Here is a 12,491-nt window from a genome sequence, read left to right as displayed (position 1 = left end):
AGGAGGATCCCGGGGGTGAGGGTGATCCGGGGGGAGTGAGGGTGAGCCCGGGGGGTGAGGGTGAGCCCGGGGGTCAGGGTGATCCGGGGGGAGCGAGGGTGAGCCCGGGGGTGAGGGTGAGCCCGGGATGAGGATGAGCCCAGGGGGTGAGGGTGATCCGGGGGGGTGAGGGTGAGCCCGGGGGGAGTGAGGGTAATCCCAGGGGTGAGGGTGAGCTCAGGGTGAGGATGAGCCCCGGGGGTGAGGATGAGCCCCGGGGGTGAGGGTGATCCCGGGGGTGAGGGTGATCCAGGGGGTGAGGATGAGCCCAGGGGGTGAGGATGATCCCGGGGGTGAGGGTAATCCAGGGGGTGAGGATGAGCCCAGGGGGCGAGGATGAGCCCGGGGGTGAGGGAGATCCCGGGGGTGAGGGAGATCCCGGGGGTGAGGGTGATCCCGGGGGTGAGGGTGATCCCGGGGGTGAGGGTGATCCGGGGGGTGAGGGTGAGCCCGGGGAGTGAGGGTGATTCCGGGGGTGAGGGTGAGCCCGGGGGGTGAGGGTGAGCCCGGGGGGTGAGGGTGATCCAGGGGGTGAGGATGAGCCCAGGGGGTGAGGATGAGCCCAGGGGGTGAGGATGATCCCGGGGGTGAGGGTAATCCAGGGGGTGAGGATGAGCCCAGGGGGTGAGGATGAGCCCAGGGGGTGAGGGTGAGCCCGGGGGGGTGAGGGTGAGCCCGGGGGGTGAGGGTGATCCGGTGGGTGAGGGTGATCCCGGGGGGTGAGGGTGATCCCGGGGGGTGAGGGTGAGCCCGGGGGGTGAGGGTGATCCGGGGGGGGGGGGGGGGGGGTGAGGGTGAGCCCGGGGGTGAGGGTGATCCCAGGGGGTGAAGGTGATCCCGGGGGGTGAGGGTGATCCCGGGGGGTGAGGGTGATCCCGGGGGGTGAGGGTGATCCCGGGGGGTGAGGGTGATCCGGGGGGGGTGAGGGTGAGCCCGGGGGGTGAGGGTGATCCCGGGGGGGTGAGGGTGAGCCCGGGGGGTGAGGGTGATCCCGGGGGGGTGAGGGTGAGCCCGGGGTGAGGGTGATCCCGGGGGGTGAGGGTGATCCCGGGGGGGTGAGGGTGAGCCCGGGGTGAGGGTGATCCCGGGGGGTGAGGGTGATCCCGGGGGGTGAGGGTGATCCCGGGGGGTGAGGGTGATCCGGGGGGGGTGAGGGTGAGCCCGGGGGGTGAGGGTGATCCCGGGGGAGTGAGGGTGATCCCGGGGTGAGGGTGAGCCCGGGGGGTGAGGGTGAGCCCGGGGGGTGAGGGTGATCCCGGGGGGAGTGAGGGTGAGCCCAGGGGTGAGGGTGATCCCGGGGGGTGAGGGTGAGCCCGGGGGGTGAGGGTGATCCAGGGGGTGAGGATGAGCCCAGGGGGTGAGGATGATCCCGGGGGTGAGGGTAATCCAGGGGGTGAGGATGAGCCCAGGGGGTGAGGGTGAGCCCGGGGGGGTGAGGGTGAGCCCGGGGGGTGAGGGTGATCCGGTGGGTGAGGGTGATCCCGGGGGGTGAGGGTGATCCGGGGGGGGGGGGGGGGGGGGGGGGGGGTGAGGGTGAGCCCGGGGGTGAGGGTGATCCCAGGGGGTGAAGGTGATCCCGGGGGGTGAGGGTGATCCCGGGGGGGTGAGGGTGATCCGGGGGGGGGTGAGGGTGAGCCCGGGGGGTGAGGGTGATCCCGGGGGGGTGAGGGTGAGCCCGGGGTGAGGGTGATCCCGGGGGGTGAGGGTGATCCCGGGGGGTGAGGGTGATCCCGGGGGGTGAGGGTGATCCGGGGGGGGTGAGGGTGAGCCCGGGGGGTGAGGGTGATCCCGGGGGAGTGAGGGTGATCCCGGGGTGAGGGTGAGCCCGGGGGGTGAGGGTGAGCCCGGGGGGTGAGGGTGATCCCGGGGGGAGTGAGGGTGAGCCCAGGGGTGAGGGTGATCCCGGGGGGTGAGGGTGATCCGGGGGGGGTGAGGGTGAGCCCGGGGGGTGAGGGTGATCCCGGGGGGTGAGGGTGATCCGGGGGGGGTGAGGGTGAGCCCGGGGGGTGAGGGTGATCCCGGGGGGTGAGGGTGAGCCCGGGGGGTGAGGGTGATCCCGGGGGGAGTGAGGGTGAGCCCAGGGGTGAGGGTGATCCCGGGGGGTGAGGGTGATCCGGGGGGGGTGAGGGTGAGCCCGGGGGGTGAGGGTGATCCCGGGGGGTGAGGGTGATCCGGGGGGGGTGAGGGTGATCCCGGGGGGTGAGGGTGATCCGGGGGGGGTGAGGGTGAGCCCAGGGGTGAGGGTGATCCCGGGGGGTGAGGGTGATCCGGGGGGGGTGAGGGTGAGCCCGGGGGGTGAGGGTGAGCCCAGGGGTGAGGGTGATCCCGGGGGGTGAGGGTGATCCGGGGGGGGTGAGGGTGATCCCGGGGGGTGAGGGTGATCCGGGGGGGGTGAGGGTGAGCCCGGGGGGTGAGGGTGAGCCCGGGGGAGTGAGGGTGAGCCCGGGGGGGTGAGGGTGATCCCGGGGGGGTGAGGGTGATCCCGGGGGGTGAGGGTGATCCCGGGGGAGTGAGGGTGAGCCCAGGGGGGTGAGGGTGATCCCGGGGGGGGTGAGGGTGATCCCGGGGGGTGAGGGTGATCCCGGGGGGTGAGGGTGATCCGGGGGGGGTGAGGGTGATCCCGGGGGGTGAGGGTGATCCCGGGGGGTGAGGGTGATCCCGGGGTGAGGGTGATCCCGGGGGGTGAGGGTGATCCGGGGGGGGTGAGGGTGAGCCCGGGGGGTGAGGGTGATCCCGGGGGAGTGAGGGTGAGCCCAGGGGTGAGGGTGATCCCGGGGGGTGAGGGTGATCCGGGGGGGGGTGAGGGTGATCCGGGGGGGGTGAGGGTGATCCCGGGGTGAGGGTGAGCCCGGGGGGTGAGGGTGAGCCCGGGGGGTGAGGGTGATCCCGGGGTGAGGGTGAGCCCGGGGGGTGAGGGTGAGCCCGGGGGGTGAGGGTGAGCCCGGGGGGTGAGGGTGATCCGGGGGGGGTGAGGGTGATCCCGGGGTGAGGGTGAGCCCGGGGGGTGAGGGTGAGCCCGGGGGGTGAGGGTGAGCCCGGGGGGTGAGGGTGATCCGGGGGGGGTGAGGGTGATCCCGGGGGGTGAGGGTGAGCCCGGGGGGTGAGGGTGATCCGGGGGGGGTGAGGGTGATCCCGGGGGGTGAGGGTGAGCCCGGGGGGTGAGGGTGAGCCCGGGGGGTGAGGGTGAGCCCGGGGGGTGAGGGTGATCCCGGGGGGTGAGGGTGATCCGGGGGGGGTGAGGGTGATCCCGGGGGGTGAGGGTGATCCGGGGGGGGTGAGGGTGAGCCCGGGGGGTGAGGGTGATCCCGGGGGGTGAGGGTGATCCCGGGGGTGAGGGTGATCCGGGGGGAGTGAGGGTGATCCGGGGGTGAGGGTGAGCCCGGGGGGTGAGGGTGATCCGGGGGGTGAGGGTGATCCGGGGGGTGAGGGTGAGCCCGGGGGGTGAGGGTGATCCGGGGGGAGTGAGGGTGATCCGGGGGGGAGTGAGGGTGATCCCGGGGGGTGAGGGTGATCCCGGGGGGTGAGGGTGATCCCGGGGGTGAGGGTGATCCGGGGGGGAGTGAGGGTGATCCGGGGGGGAGTGAGGGTGATCCCGGGGTGAGGGTGATCCCGGGGGTGAGGGTGGTCTCTCTCGGGTCCGGTTTACCTTCCAGGACGGAGACCACGATGAGCAGCTGCTGCTCGGCCCTGCCGCCCATGTTGCCGGTGCCTCAGGAGCGGCTGCAGTGTCTCCTCCGTGTCCCCGGACCCTGCTCTGCTCCGTCAACGGTTTCTCCCCGCTCCTCCGGCATCTTTTACCGCCTCCCGGTTCAAAGAAAACTACTTCCGGTCGCAACGGCCACCGCGAGAGCACCGGAAGCTGCTGCTGGGCCCTAGAGCGCCGCCCGCAGGATCCTCAAGGAATAACAACAACAACACCCAGCAGGACCACAGCACAGTCAGGCTGGATCACCCAGAGGTCACAGTCAGGCTGGATCACCCAGCAGGACCACAGCACAGTCAGGCTGGATCACCCAGCAGGACCACAGCACAGTCAGGCTGGATCACCCAGAGGTCACAGTCAGGCTGGATCACCCAGAGGTCAGTCAGGCTGGATCACCCAGAGGTCACAGTCAGGCTGGATCACCCAGCAGGACCACAGCACAGTCAGACTGGATCACCCAGAGGTCACAGTCAGGCTGGATCACCCAGCAGGACCACAGCACAGTCAGGCTGGATCACCCAGAGGTCACAGTCAGGCTGGATCACCCAGCAGGACCACAGCACAGTCAGACTGGATCACCCAGAGGTCACAGTCAGACTGGATCACCCAGCAGGACCACAGCACAGTCAGACTGGATCACCCAGAGGTCACAGTCAGACTGGATCACACAGCCGGAGCACAGCACAGTCAGACTGGATCACCCAGCTGGACCACAGCACAGTCAGACTGGATCACACAGAAGTCACAGTCAGACTGGATCACCCAGCCGGACCACAGCACAGTCAAGCTGGATCACCCAGCCGGACCACAGCACAGTCAGGCTGGATCACCCAGCTGGACCACAGCACAGTCAGGCTGGATCACCCAGAGGTCACAGTCAGGCTGGATCACCCAGCCGGACCACAGCACAGTCAGGCTGGATCACCCAGAGGTCACAGTCAGACTGGATCACCCAGCTGGACCACAGCACAGTCAGGCTGGATCACCCAGTGGTCACAGTCAGACTGGATCACCCAGCTGGACCACAGCACAGTCAGACTGGATCACCCAGAGGTCACAGTCAGACTGGATCACCCAGAGGCCACCGTCAGACTGGATCACCCAGAGAGAGTGAGGTCTGCAGATTCTGGAGAATCAGAGTGGTGAGACTGCGTCACTGAGAGGTCACAGTGACATGGATCACCAAGAGATTGCAGTGAGACCGGATGACTGAAAGATCACAGTAAGACTGTATAACGGAGAGGTCACATTGAGACTGCATCATAAAGAGATAATGATGAAACTGTATCACCCAGATATCTCAGTAAGACTGTGTCATCAAGACGTCACAATGAGACTGTATCATCAAATAGTCATCGTGAGACTGCATCACTAAGAGGACATGGCGAGACTGTATCACCAAGAGCTCACAATATGACTGTATATCACTGAGAACTTGTGGTGAGACTGTATCACCAAGAGATCACATTAAGACTGTATCACCAATAGGTCACAGTGAGACTGTATCACTGAGAGATCACAGTATAACTGTGTCATCAAGAGGTCGCAGTGAGACTGTATCATCAAGTGATCATGGTGAAACTGCATCACTGAGAGGTCATAGCAAGACTGTATCACTGAGAGATCACAATAAGACTTTACCACTGAGAGGTCATGGTGAGACTGTATCACTAAGAGATCACATTAAAACTGTATCATTAATAGGTCACGGTGAGACTGTATCACTGAGCGATAACAGTAAGATTGTGTCATCAAGCGGTCACAGTGAAACTGAATCATCAAGAGGTCATGGTGAGACTGTATCAATGAGAGATCACAATAAAACTGTATCACTGAGAAGTCATGGTGAGACTGTATCACCGAGAAGTCATGGTGAGACTGTATCACCGAGAGATCACAATAAGACTTTATTATCAACAGGTCACAGTGAGACAGTATCACTGAAAGATCACAGTTAGAGTCTATCATCAAGAGGTCATGGTGAGACTGTATCACCAATAGGTCATGATGAAACTGTATCACTGAGAGATCACAGTAAGACTGTATCACCGAGATGTCATGGTGAGACCGTATACCGAGACACCACAGTAAGACTGTATCACCGAGAGGTCACACTGAGACTGTATCACTGAGAGATGAATGGAAAACTGTGTTATCAAGAGGTCACAGTGAGACTGTATTACTGAAGATCAAAGAATGTATCTTTGAGAGATTATGGTGAGGCTGTATCACTGAGAGATCACCGTAAAACTGCATCATTGAGAGATTACAGTAAGACTGTATCACCAAGGGGTCACAGTGAGACTATTTCACTGAGAAGTCATGGTCAGACTATACAACAGAACACAGTGAGACTGTACCACTAAGAGGTCACAGTGAGACTATATCACTGAGAGATTACAGTAAGATTGTCTCACCAAGAGGTCACAGTGAGATTGTATCACCGAGACGTCATGGTGAGACTATATCACCGAGAGATTGTGGTGAGACTGTATCACTGAGAGATCACAGCAAAACTGTATCACCGATATGTCACAGTAAGACTGAACCACCAAGAGGTCATAGTAAGACTGTATGACCAAGAGATCACAGTGAGATTGTATAACCGAGAGATCACAGTAAGACGGTGTCACCAAGAGATCACAGTGAGATTGTATAACCGAGAGATCACAGTAAGACGGTGTCACCAAGAGATCACAGTGAGATTGTATCACCAAGCAGTCATGGTGAGACTATTTCACCGAGAAGTCACAGTGACACTATACCGAGAGATCACAGTGAGACTGTATTACTGAGAGGTCATGGTGAGAATATATCACAGAGAAATCACAATAAAACTGTATCACCAAGAGGTCACGGTGAGACTGTATCACTGCGAGATCACAATAAGACTATATCACTGAGAGGTCATGGTGAGATTATTTCACCATGACCTCTCAGTGTATCACCAAGAAGTCACAGTGAGACTATATCTCAGTGTGGGTGGCACGGTGGCACAGTGGTTAGCATTGCTGCCTCACAGCGCCAGAGACCCGGGTTCAATTCCCGCCTCAGGTGAATGTCTGTGTGGAGTTTGCACGTTCTCCCCATGTCTACGTGGGTTTCCTCCGGGTGCTCCGGTTTCTTCGCACAGTCCAAAAATGTGCAGGTTAGGTGAATTGGCCATGCTAAATTGCCCGTAGCGTTAGGTGAAGGGGTAAATGTAGGGGAATGGGTCTGCGTGGGTTGCGCTTCGGCGGGTCAGTGTGGACTTGTTGGGCCAAAGGACCTGTTTCCACACTGTAAGTAATCTAATCTATTCTATACCGAGAGATCACAGTGAGACTGGATCACAGAGAGATCACTGTAAGATTGTATCACCAAGAGGTCACATGAGACTGTATTACTGAGGGGTCATAGTTTGACTGTATCACCAAGAGGTCAAAGTGAGACTGCATCACCAATAGGTCACAGTAAAATTGTATCACCAAGAGGTCATGGTGAGACTATATCACTGTGAGGTCGTAGAGAGACTGTATCACAGAGAGGTAACAGTGAGAGTGTATCTGTAAGAGATCACAGTAAGACTACTACTGAGAAGTCATGGTGAGATTGTATCACCAAGAGGTCACAGAGAGACTGTATCACCAAGAGATCACAGTATCACTGAGATGTCATGGACAGACTGTATAGTTGAGAGGTTATGGTTATATCATATCACTGACAGATCAGGGTAAGACTGTATCACTCCAAGATCACAGTGATATTGTATCACTGAAAGATCACAGTGAGATTGTATCACTGAAAGATCACAGTGAGATTGTATCACTGCCAGGCCATGACAAGACTGTATCACTGATATGTCATACTGACACTGTATGATCGACAGCTAATGGTAAGACTGAACCATTGAAAGGCCACAGCGAAACTGTGTCAATGAGTGGTCAAGATAAGACAGTCCAACTGACAGGTCCTGATGAGCCTGTATCACTGAAAAGTCTCTGTGAGACTCTACCATTTACAAGTCACCATGAGACTATATCCATGAAAGGTCATGGTGAGATTGTATCTCTGACAGGCCATAATAAGACTATTTCACAGAGAGATCACCATGAGACTGCATAATTGACACATCATGCTGAGAATGTCTTACTGAGTGTCACTATGTGACTGTATCACTGTTAGGTCTCAGTTAAATTAAGTCACTGATAGATGACAGTGAAACTGTAACACTGACAGGTAATAGTGAATCTGTGTCACAGATAAGTCACAGTGCTACACTATCACTGACAGGTAACAGCAAAAATAACTCGCTGACAGGTCACAGTGAAACTGTATCAATGACAGGTCAAAGTTAAATTGTATTATTGGAAGGTAACAGTGAAACAATCTTACTATAAAACTAACAGAGTGAAACTGTCTCACTTTAATAACCAACAGAGTGAAACTATCTAATCTGGCAGTATCTATGGAAGAGAAATTGAATGAATATTTGCAATCCAATATGATTCTTCCTCTTCTGAAGTAACATCTCCACAGATGCTGCCAGACCTGCTGAGTTTCTCCAGTATTTTCTATCTTTGTTTCAAATTTTGAACATCCACAACATTTCATTTTCATTTCAGTGAAATTGTCTCATTAGGAAAACTAACACAGTGAAGCTACCTCACTTGGTTTCGACACTACAATCAAACCAGCTCAGTTGGATAACCAATACAGTTAAACTATCTCACTGTGATAACCAATACAGTTAAACCATCTCACTGTGATAACCAACAAAGTGAAATGATCTCATTTTGATAACTGACAAAGTGAAATTATCTTGTTGGGATAACCATCGTTTAGAAACTATCTCACTGTAATAACCAGCAAAGTTTAACTATCTCACTTGGATAACCAACAAGTGGAATTCACTGTGATATCCATCACAGAGAAATTATCTCACTGTGATGGATATCATTATCAATTTCTCTGTGTTATCCATTAAAGAGAAACTGTTTTACCTATGATAAGCAACATAAAGAAACTATTTCACTATGAAAGCCATGCAGATAAACTATCTCAACTCACAAATAAATAAGCCATGATATTGAACCAAGGAGTAGACCTGAGGAACTGAATGGCTTACTTTGGTTCCTATTTCATCTGTATGTATTTAAGTATCTCAGTAAGATAACTAACAGTGAAATTATGTACCTTGAATGACCGAGAGAATGAAACAATCTCACTGTGATAACTAACAGGGTGAACCAATGCATTTAGTTTTCTCAGCCCCTGAATAAAGTGGGCAATAAAAGAGTCAGTTGGGAAGTATGGTGAAATTGGAAAAAATGAAATTCTTGATATTGAGGAAAAAAAGATTAGTTTTATGCTCAAGGTTTGAGCTGGGAGCTGAGAATTTTGTTTGTGAGTGGCAAGAGGCCTCTTCGCAAGCATTTATTTCTCTCATTATTTATTCTCACCTCATTTACATACAAGTTCATATTTCCCATTTGGTGGAGAGTAACAAAACAACAACAATTCTTGATACAGATGTCAAGGTAGGGTACCTGGTGGCTCTAGCTTAGTGTGTGTCCCTCCTGGGTAGCAATTGCTGACATCTGAGGGTGCACACTATGGGCAGTGATGGCCTGCACTGTTTGGTACCTAGAGGTCAGCATCAGATACATCGGTCTCACCATGTCATCAAGACACATCTCTGACTCACTCACTACACTGTTCCCCACATTAATACTGCACTTTGGAGTGCACCAACACCTTTCATTGAATGCTGCTGCTGACAGGTCACTTTATGTGCAGGAATAGGCTCCCAATTCATGTATCAAAGTAAGGTGTATATCGGGGCTCTTTGCATGCTCTCTTCATACTCAGTCACTTTGCACCAACTTGAATACTAACACCATTCTGCCTTGTCTTGCCTTGAATTTTTTGCATTTTGGCACTTTATTCAGAACTTAAAGGCTCAATGTACTTTTGTTTTGCCTTGCATTTAATGCAGGCAGAAAGCCATAAGACCACAAAATATTTGAGCAGAATTGGGCCATTCGGCTGATTGAGTCTGCTCTGCCATTCGATCATAGCTAATTTGTTTCTCAACCCCATTCTCCTGCCTTCCCCTCATAATCCTTGATCCCCTTATTAATCGAGAACCTATCCATCTCTGTCTTAAATAGACTCAATGACTTGGCTTCCACAACCTTTTGTAGCAATGAGTTCTACAGATTCACCACCCTCTGGCTGAAGAAATACATCCTCATCTCAGTTTTAAAGGGTCACCCTTCACTCTGAGGCTGTGACCTAGTCTCTTTGACTAGTGTAAACATCTTCTACATCCATTCTATCCAGGCCTCCCATTGTTCTGTAAGTTTTAATGAGATTCCCCCCCCCCACCCCAAACAATCTTCCTAAACTCTATCGCATACAGACCCAGAGTCCTTAACCGCTCTCATATGTCAAACCAGGCAACCAATCATGATCGCCAGCATTCATCAGTCAAGATAGTGGATGTATTGCTGTGTGGTAATATGTTACATCAATGTCACACCTGCACTAACCTATGCAGCAAACACACTGAATGTGCTCCAGCTAAATGGCTTTGTTTCAAAGTCTAAGGGGAGTTGTCTTCACTCAAGTCATGTGGGACTGTCATTAGTCAGATGGTATTGCCACAGCCAGTCAAATTCGATCTCAGTTCATGGGGTTTGGGCACAGTCAGTTGGCCACTTGGATGATCAAGGTCTTGAGTTCTGTATCACTGCAGTACGGGGAGTGGGCCATGCTCAAACCTGCAGGTCCAATATGACCAGTACAGAGGTTCAATGATAACCAATTGTGGAGCTATACAGAGGTCAGTAAGAGGTCCGATCATGTATCAATCATGCCGGTTTTTCCAAGTCAGTCACAGGGTGAAACCACCATCGGTCATGGAGATCTGCTTGTTGAAATTCAAGTGAGGTTATCAGGGTCCATCGATGAGGTAGGAAAGTTAGGGAAGACTGTTGTGCAGGTTGGAGACAACATGCTGGGATATGGAGGCTATTATGATTGTGAGGGGAGGGAACTCAACATATTAGGGTGGGAAATAGTAGTGTATTGGACAAGATCAGTGACAGTGGTAGGTCACCATTACCCAGGGGACATTGCAGCTCAATGGTTGGCACAACTAGGCTGTAGGGCACTGTCACTACAACTGCACTACAAGCTCCTAACATAGGGTCCTAACATAGTGGAAGATGAAAATGTAATTGAAAGAGTTGGCTGGGAATGTCTAGAAACTCAGAAATGAAGGGGTCAACAAAAAGTGCAAGGAAGAAAGGAATATAAAGGTTTGGGTGGACCCCAAGATTAATGGGTTGAACCTGTGATTCTCTCCATGAAACACAATTCATGTTGCATTCCATTCTCATTTGAATTGTAAATGCATTATGGCAAATGGAAAATGGCTACCAACACATTTGGACAGGCTAGTGTTCGTGGTTTTGTCTATCTGAGCATGAGTTTCCCTCGTGAGCAGTGAATTTCAGGGGCAATTAGCCACATACATAATACATAATCTATGATTTCTAATCACAGCATTCCACTTGTGAAATGCATGCAGCGTCCAACCGTGTCGGGTACAAATCTGGTCACAAGCAATCTTGACTATCATTGGTCATAGAATCATAGAATCCCTACAGTGTGAAAACAGGCTCTTCGACTCAAAAGGTCCACACCAATCCTTAAAGAGTAACCCACCCAGACCCATTCACCTACTCTACTACTCCCCATTTATCCCTGACTAATGCACCTAACAGGCAACATGTTGGCTCAGTGATTAGCACTGCAGCCTCACAGTGCCATGGACCCAGGTTCAATTCCTGCCTCGGGAGACTGTCTGTGTGGAGTCTCCTTGTGTCTGCATGGGTTTCCTCGGGATGCTCCTGTTCCCTCCCACAGTCCAAAGATGTGCAGATCAGGACTATTAAATTGCATATAGTGTTAAGTGCTTTAGTCAGCGGGAAATGGGTCTTGGTGTGTTATTCTTCAGAGGGTCGGTGTGGACTTGTTGGGCCATACTGTAGGGAATTTCATCTCATAATCTCCACATCCCTGAACACTATGGGCAATTTAGTATGGCTAGTTCACCTAGTCTGCACATTTTTGGATCATGGGAGGAAACTGAAGCTCTCAGAAGAAACCCACAGACATGGTGAGAATGTGCAAACTCCACACAGACAGTCACCCAAGGCTGGAATCAAACCCAGGTCTCTGGCGCTATGAGGCAACAGTGCTAACCACTGAGCCACCATGCCACCTGTCATTGCGGATTGACCATTGATAGTTAATCTCTTCTAAGCATTCACCAACATGCTCATATATGAAATTCTGCCTTTCTTGGGTTTTGTATGGGTTGGATATTGGGACAAGGTTTCAGTACTAAACTTGCGATTTCCTACAGCAATTGTGTGGTTGGAATTGTGTTGTGTACACTGGAATAAGGTCTGGTATGTCACAGGGCCGTGCACAGGTTTTACATGGTGCTCCTTTTTCAAGTCTGCAGGATTATTAGATTTCCATAATCTGCAGCATTTTGCTTTGTTCAATGCTAATCCTATTGCCAATGCCCGAGTGAGAAATTGAGGAGGAATAAATGTGCCAGCAAGTCCAGGACCCACACCAACATCCAGTTGCTGCCAAACAGCTGAAGTCCTCGTAGGGCACCCAAGATTACCAGAAGCCCAGAGGCTATCATGAATGCCACTTCATCCATTTGAGCTGGGTGCATTGCCAC

At 53.5% G+C, this 12,491-nt stretch overlaps 1 protein-coding gene across 3 annotated transcripts in view; it reads right to left on the bottom strand.

Annotated features, from left to right (window-relative positions):
• The window catches only part of cep120 (centrosomal protein 120), a 105,459-nt gene extending 101,612 nt beyond the window's left edge, over positions 1-3,847 (bottom strand). For 2 of the 3 annotated variants that reach the window (XR_015760673.1, XM_087998117.1), the window contains exon 1: positions 3,686-3,847. Coding sequence is in view for 2 of the 3 variants with exons in the window: in XM_087998117.1 (XP_087854243.1) it covers positions 3,686-3,737 (52 nt within the window). In the remaining variant the exon portion in view is untranslated. The remainder of the gene's footprint in view (positions 1-3,685) is intronic. The other variant, XM_087998113.1, reaches the window with a different exon arrangement.
• Between the last annotated feature and the right edge of the window lie 8,644 nt (positions 3,848-12,491).

The sequence above is a fragment of the Chiloscyllium plagiosum genome, unplaced genomic scaffold (genome assembly GCF_037043375.1).
Source record: "Chiloscyllium plagiosum isolate Xiang-an unplaced genomic scaffold, Cpla_swu_hap1 HiC_scaffold_2, whole genome shotgun sequence".
Taxonomy (NCBI): domain Eukaryota; kingdom Metazoa; phylum Chordata; class Chondrichthyes; order Orectolobiformes; family Hemiscylliidae; genus Chiloscyllium; species Chiloscyllium plagiosum.
This window is presented reverse-complemented; position numbering and strand designations above follow the sequence as displayed.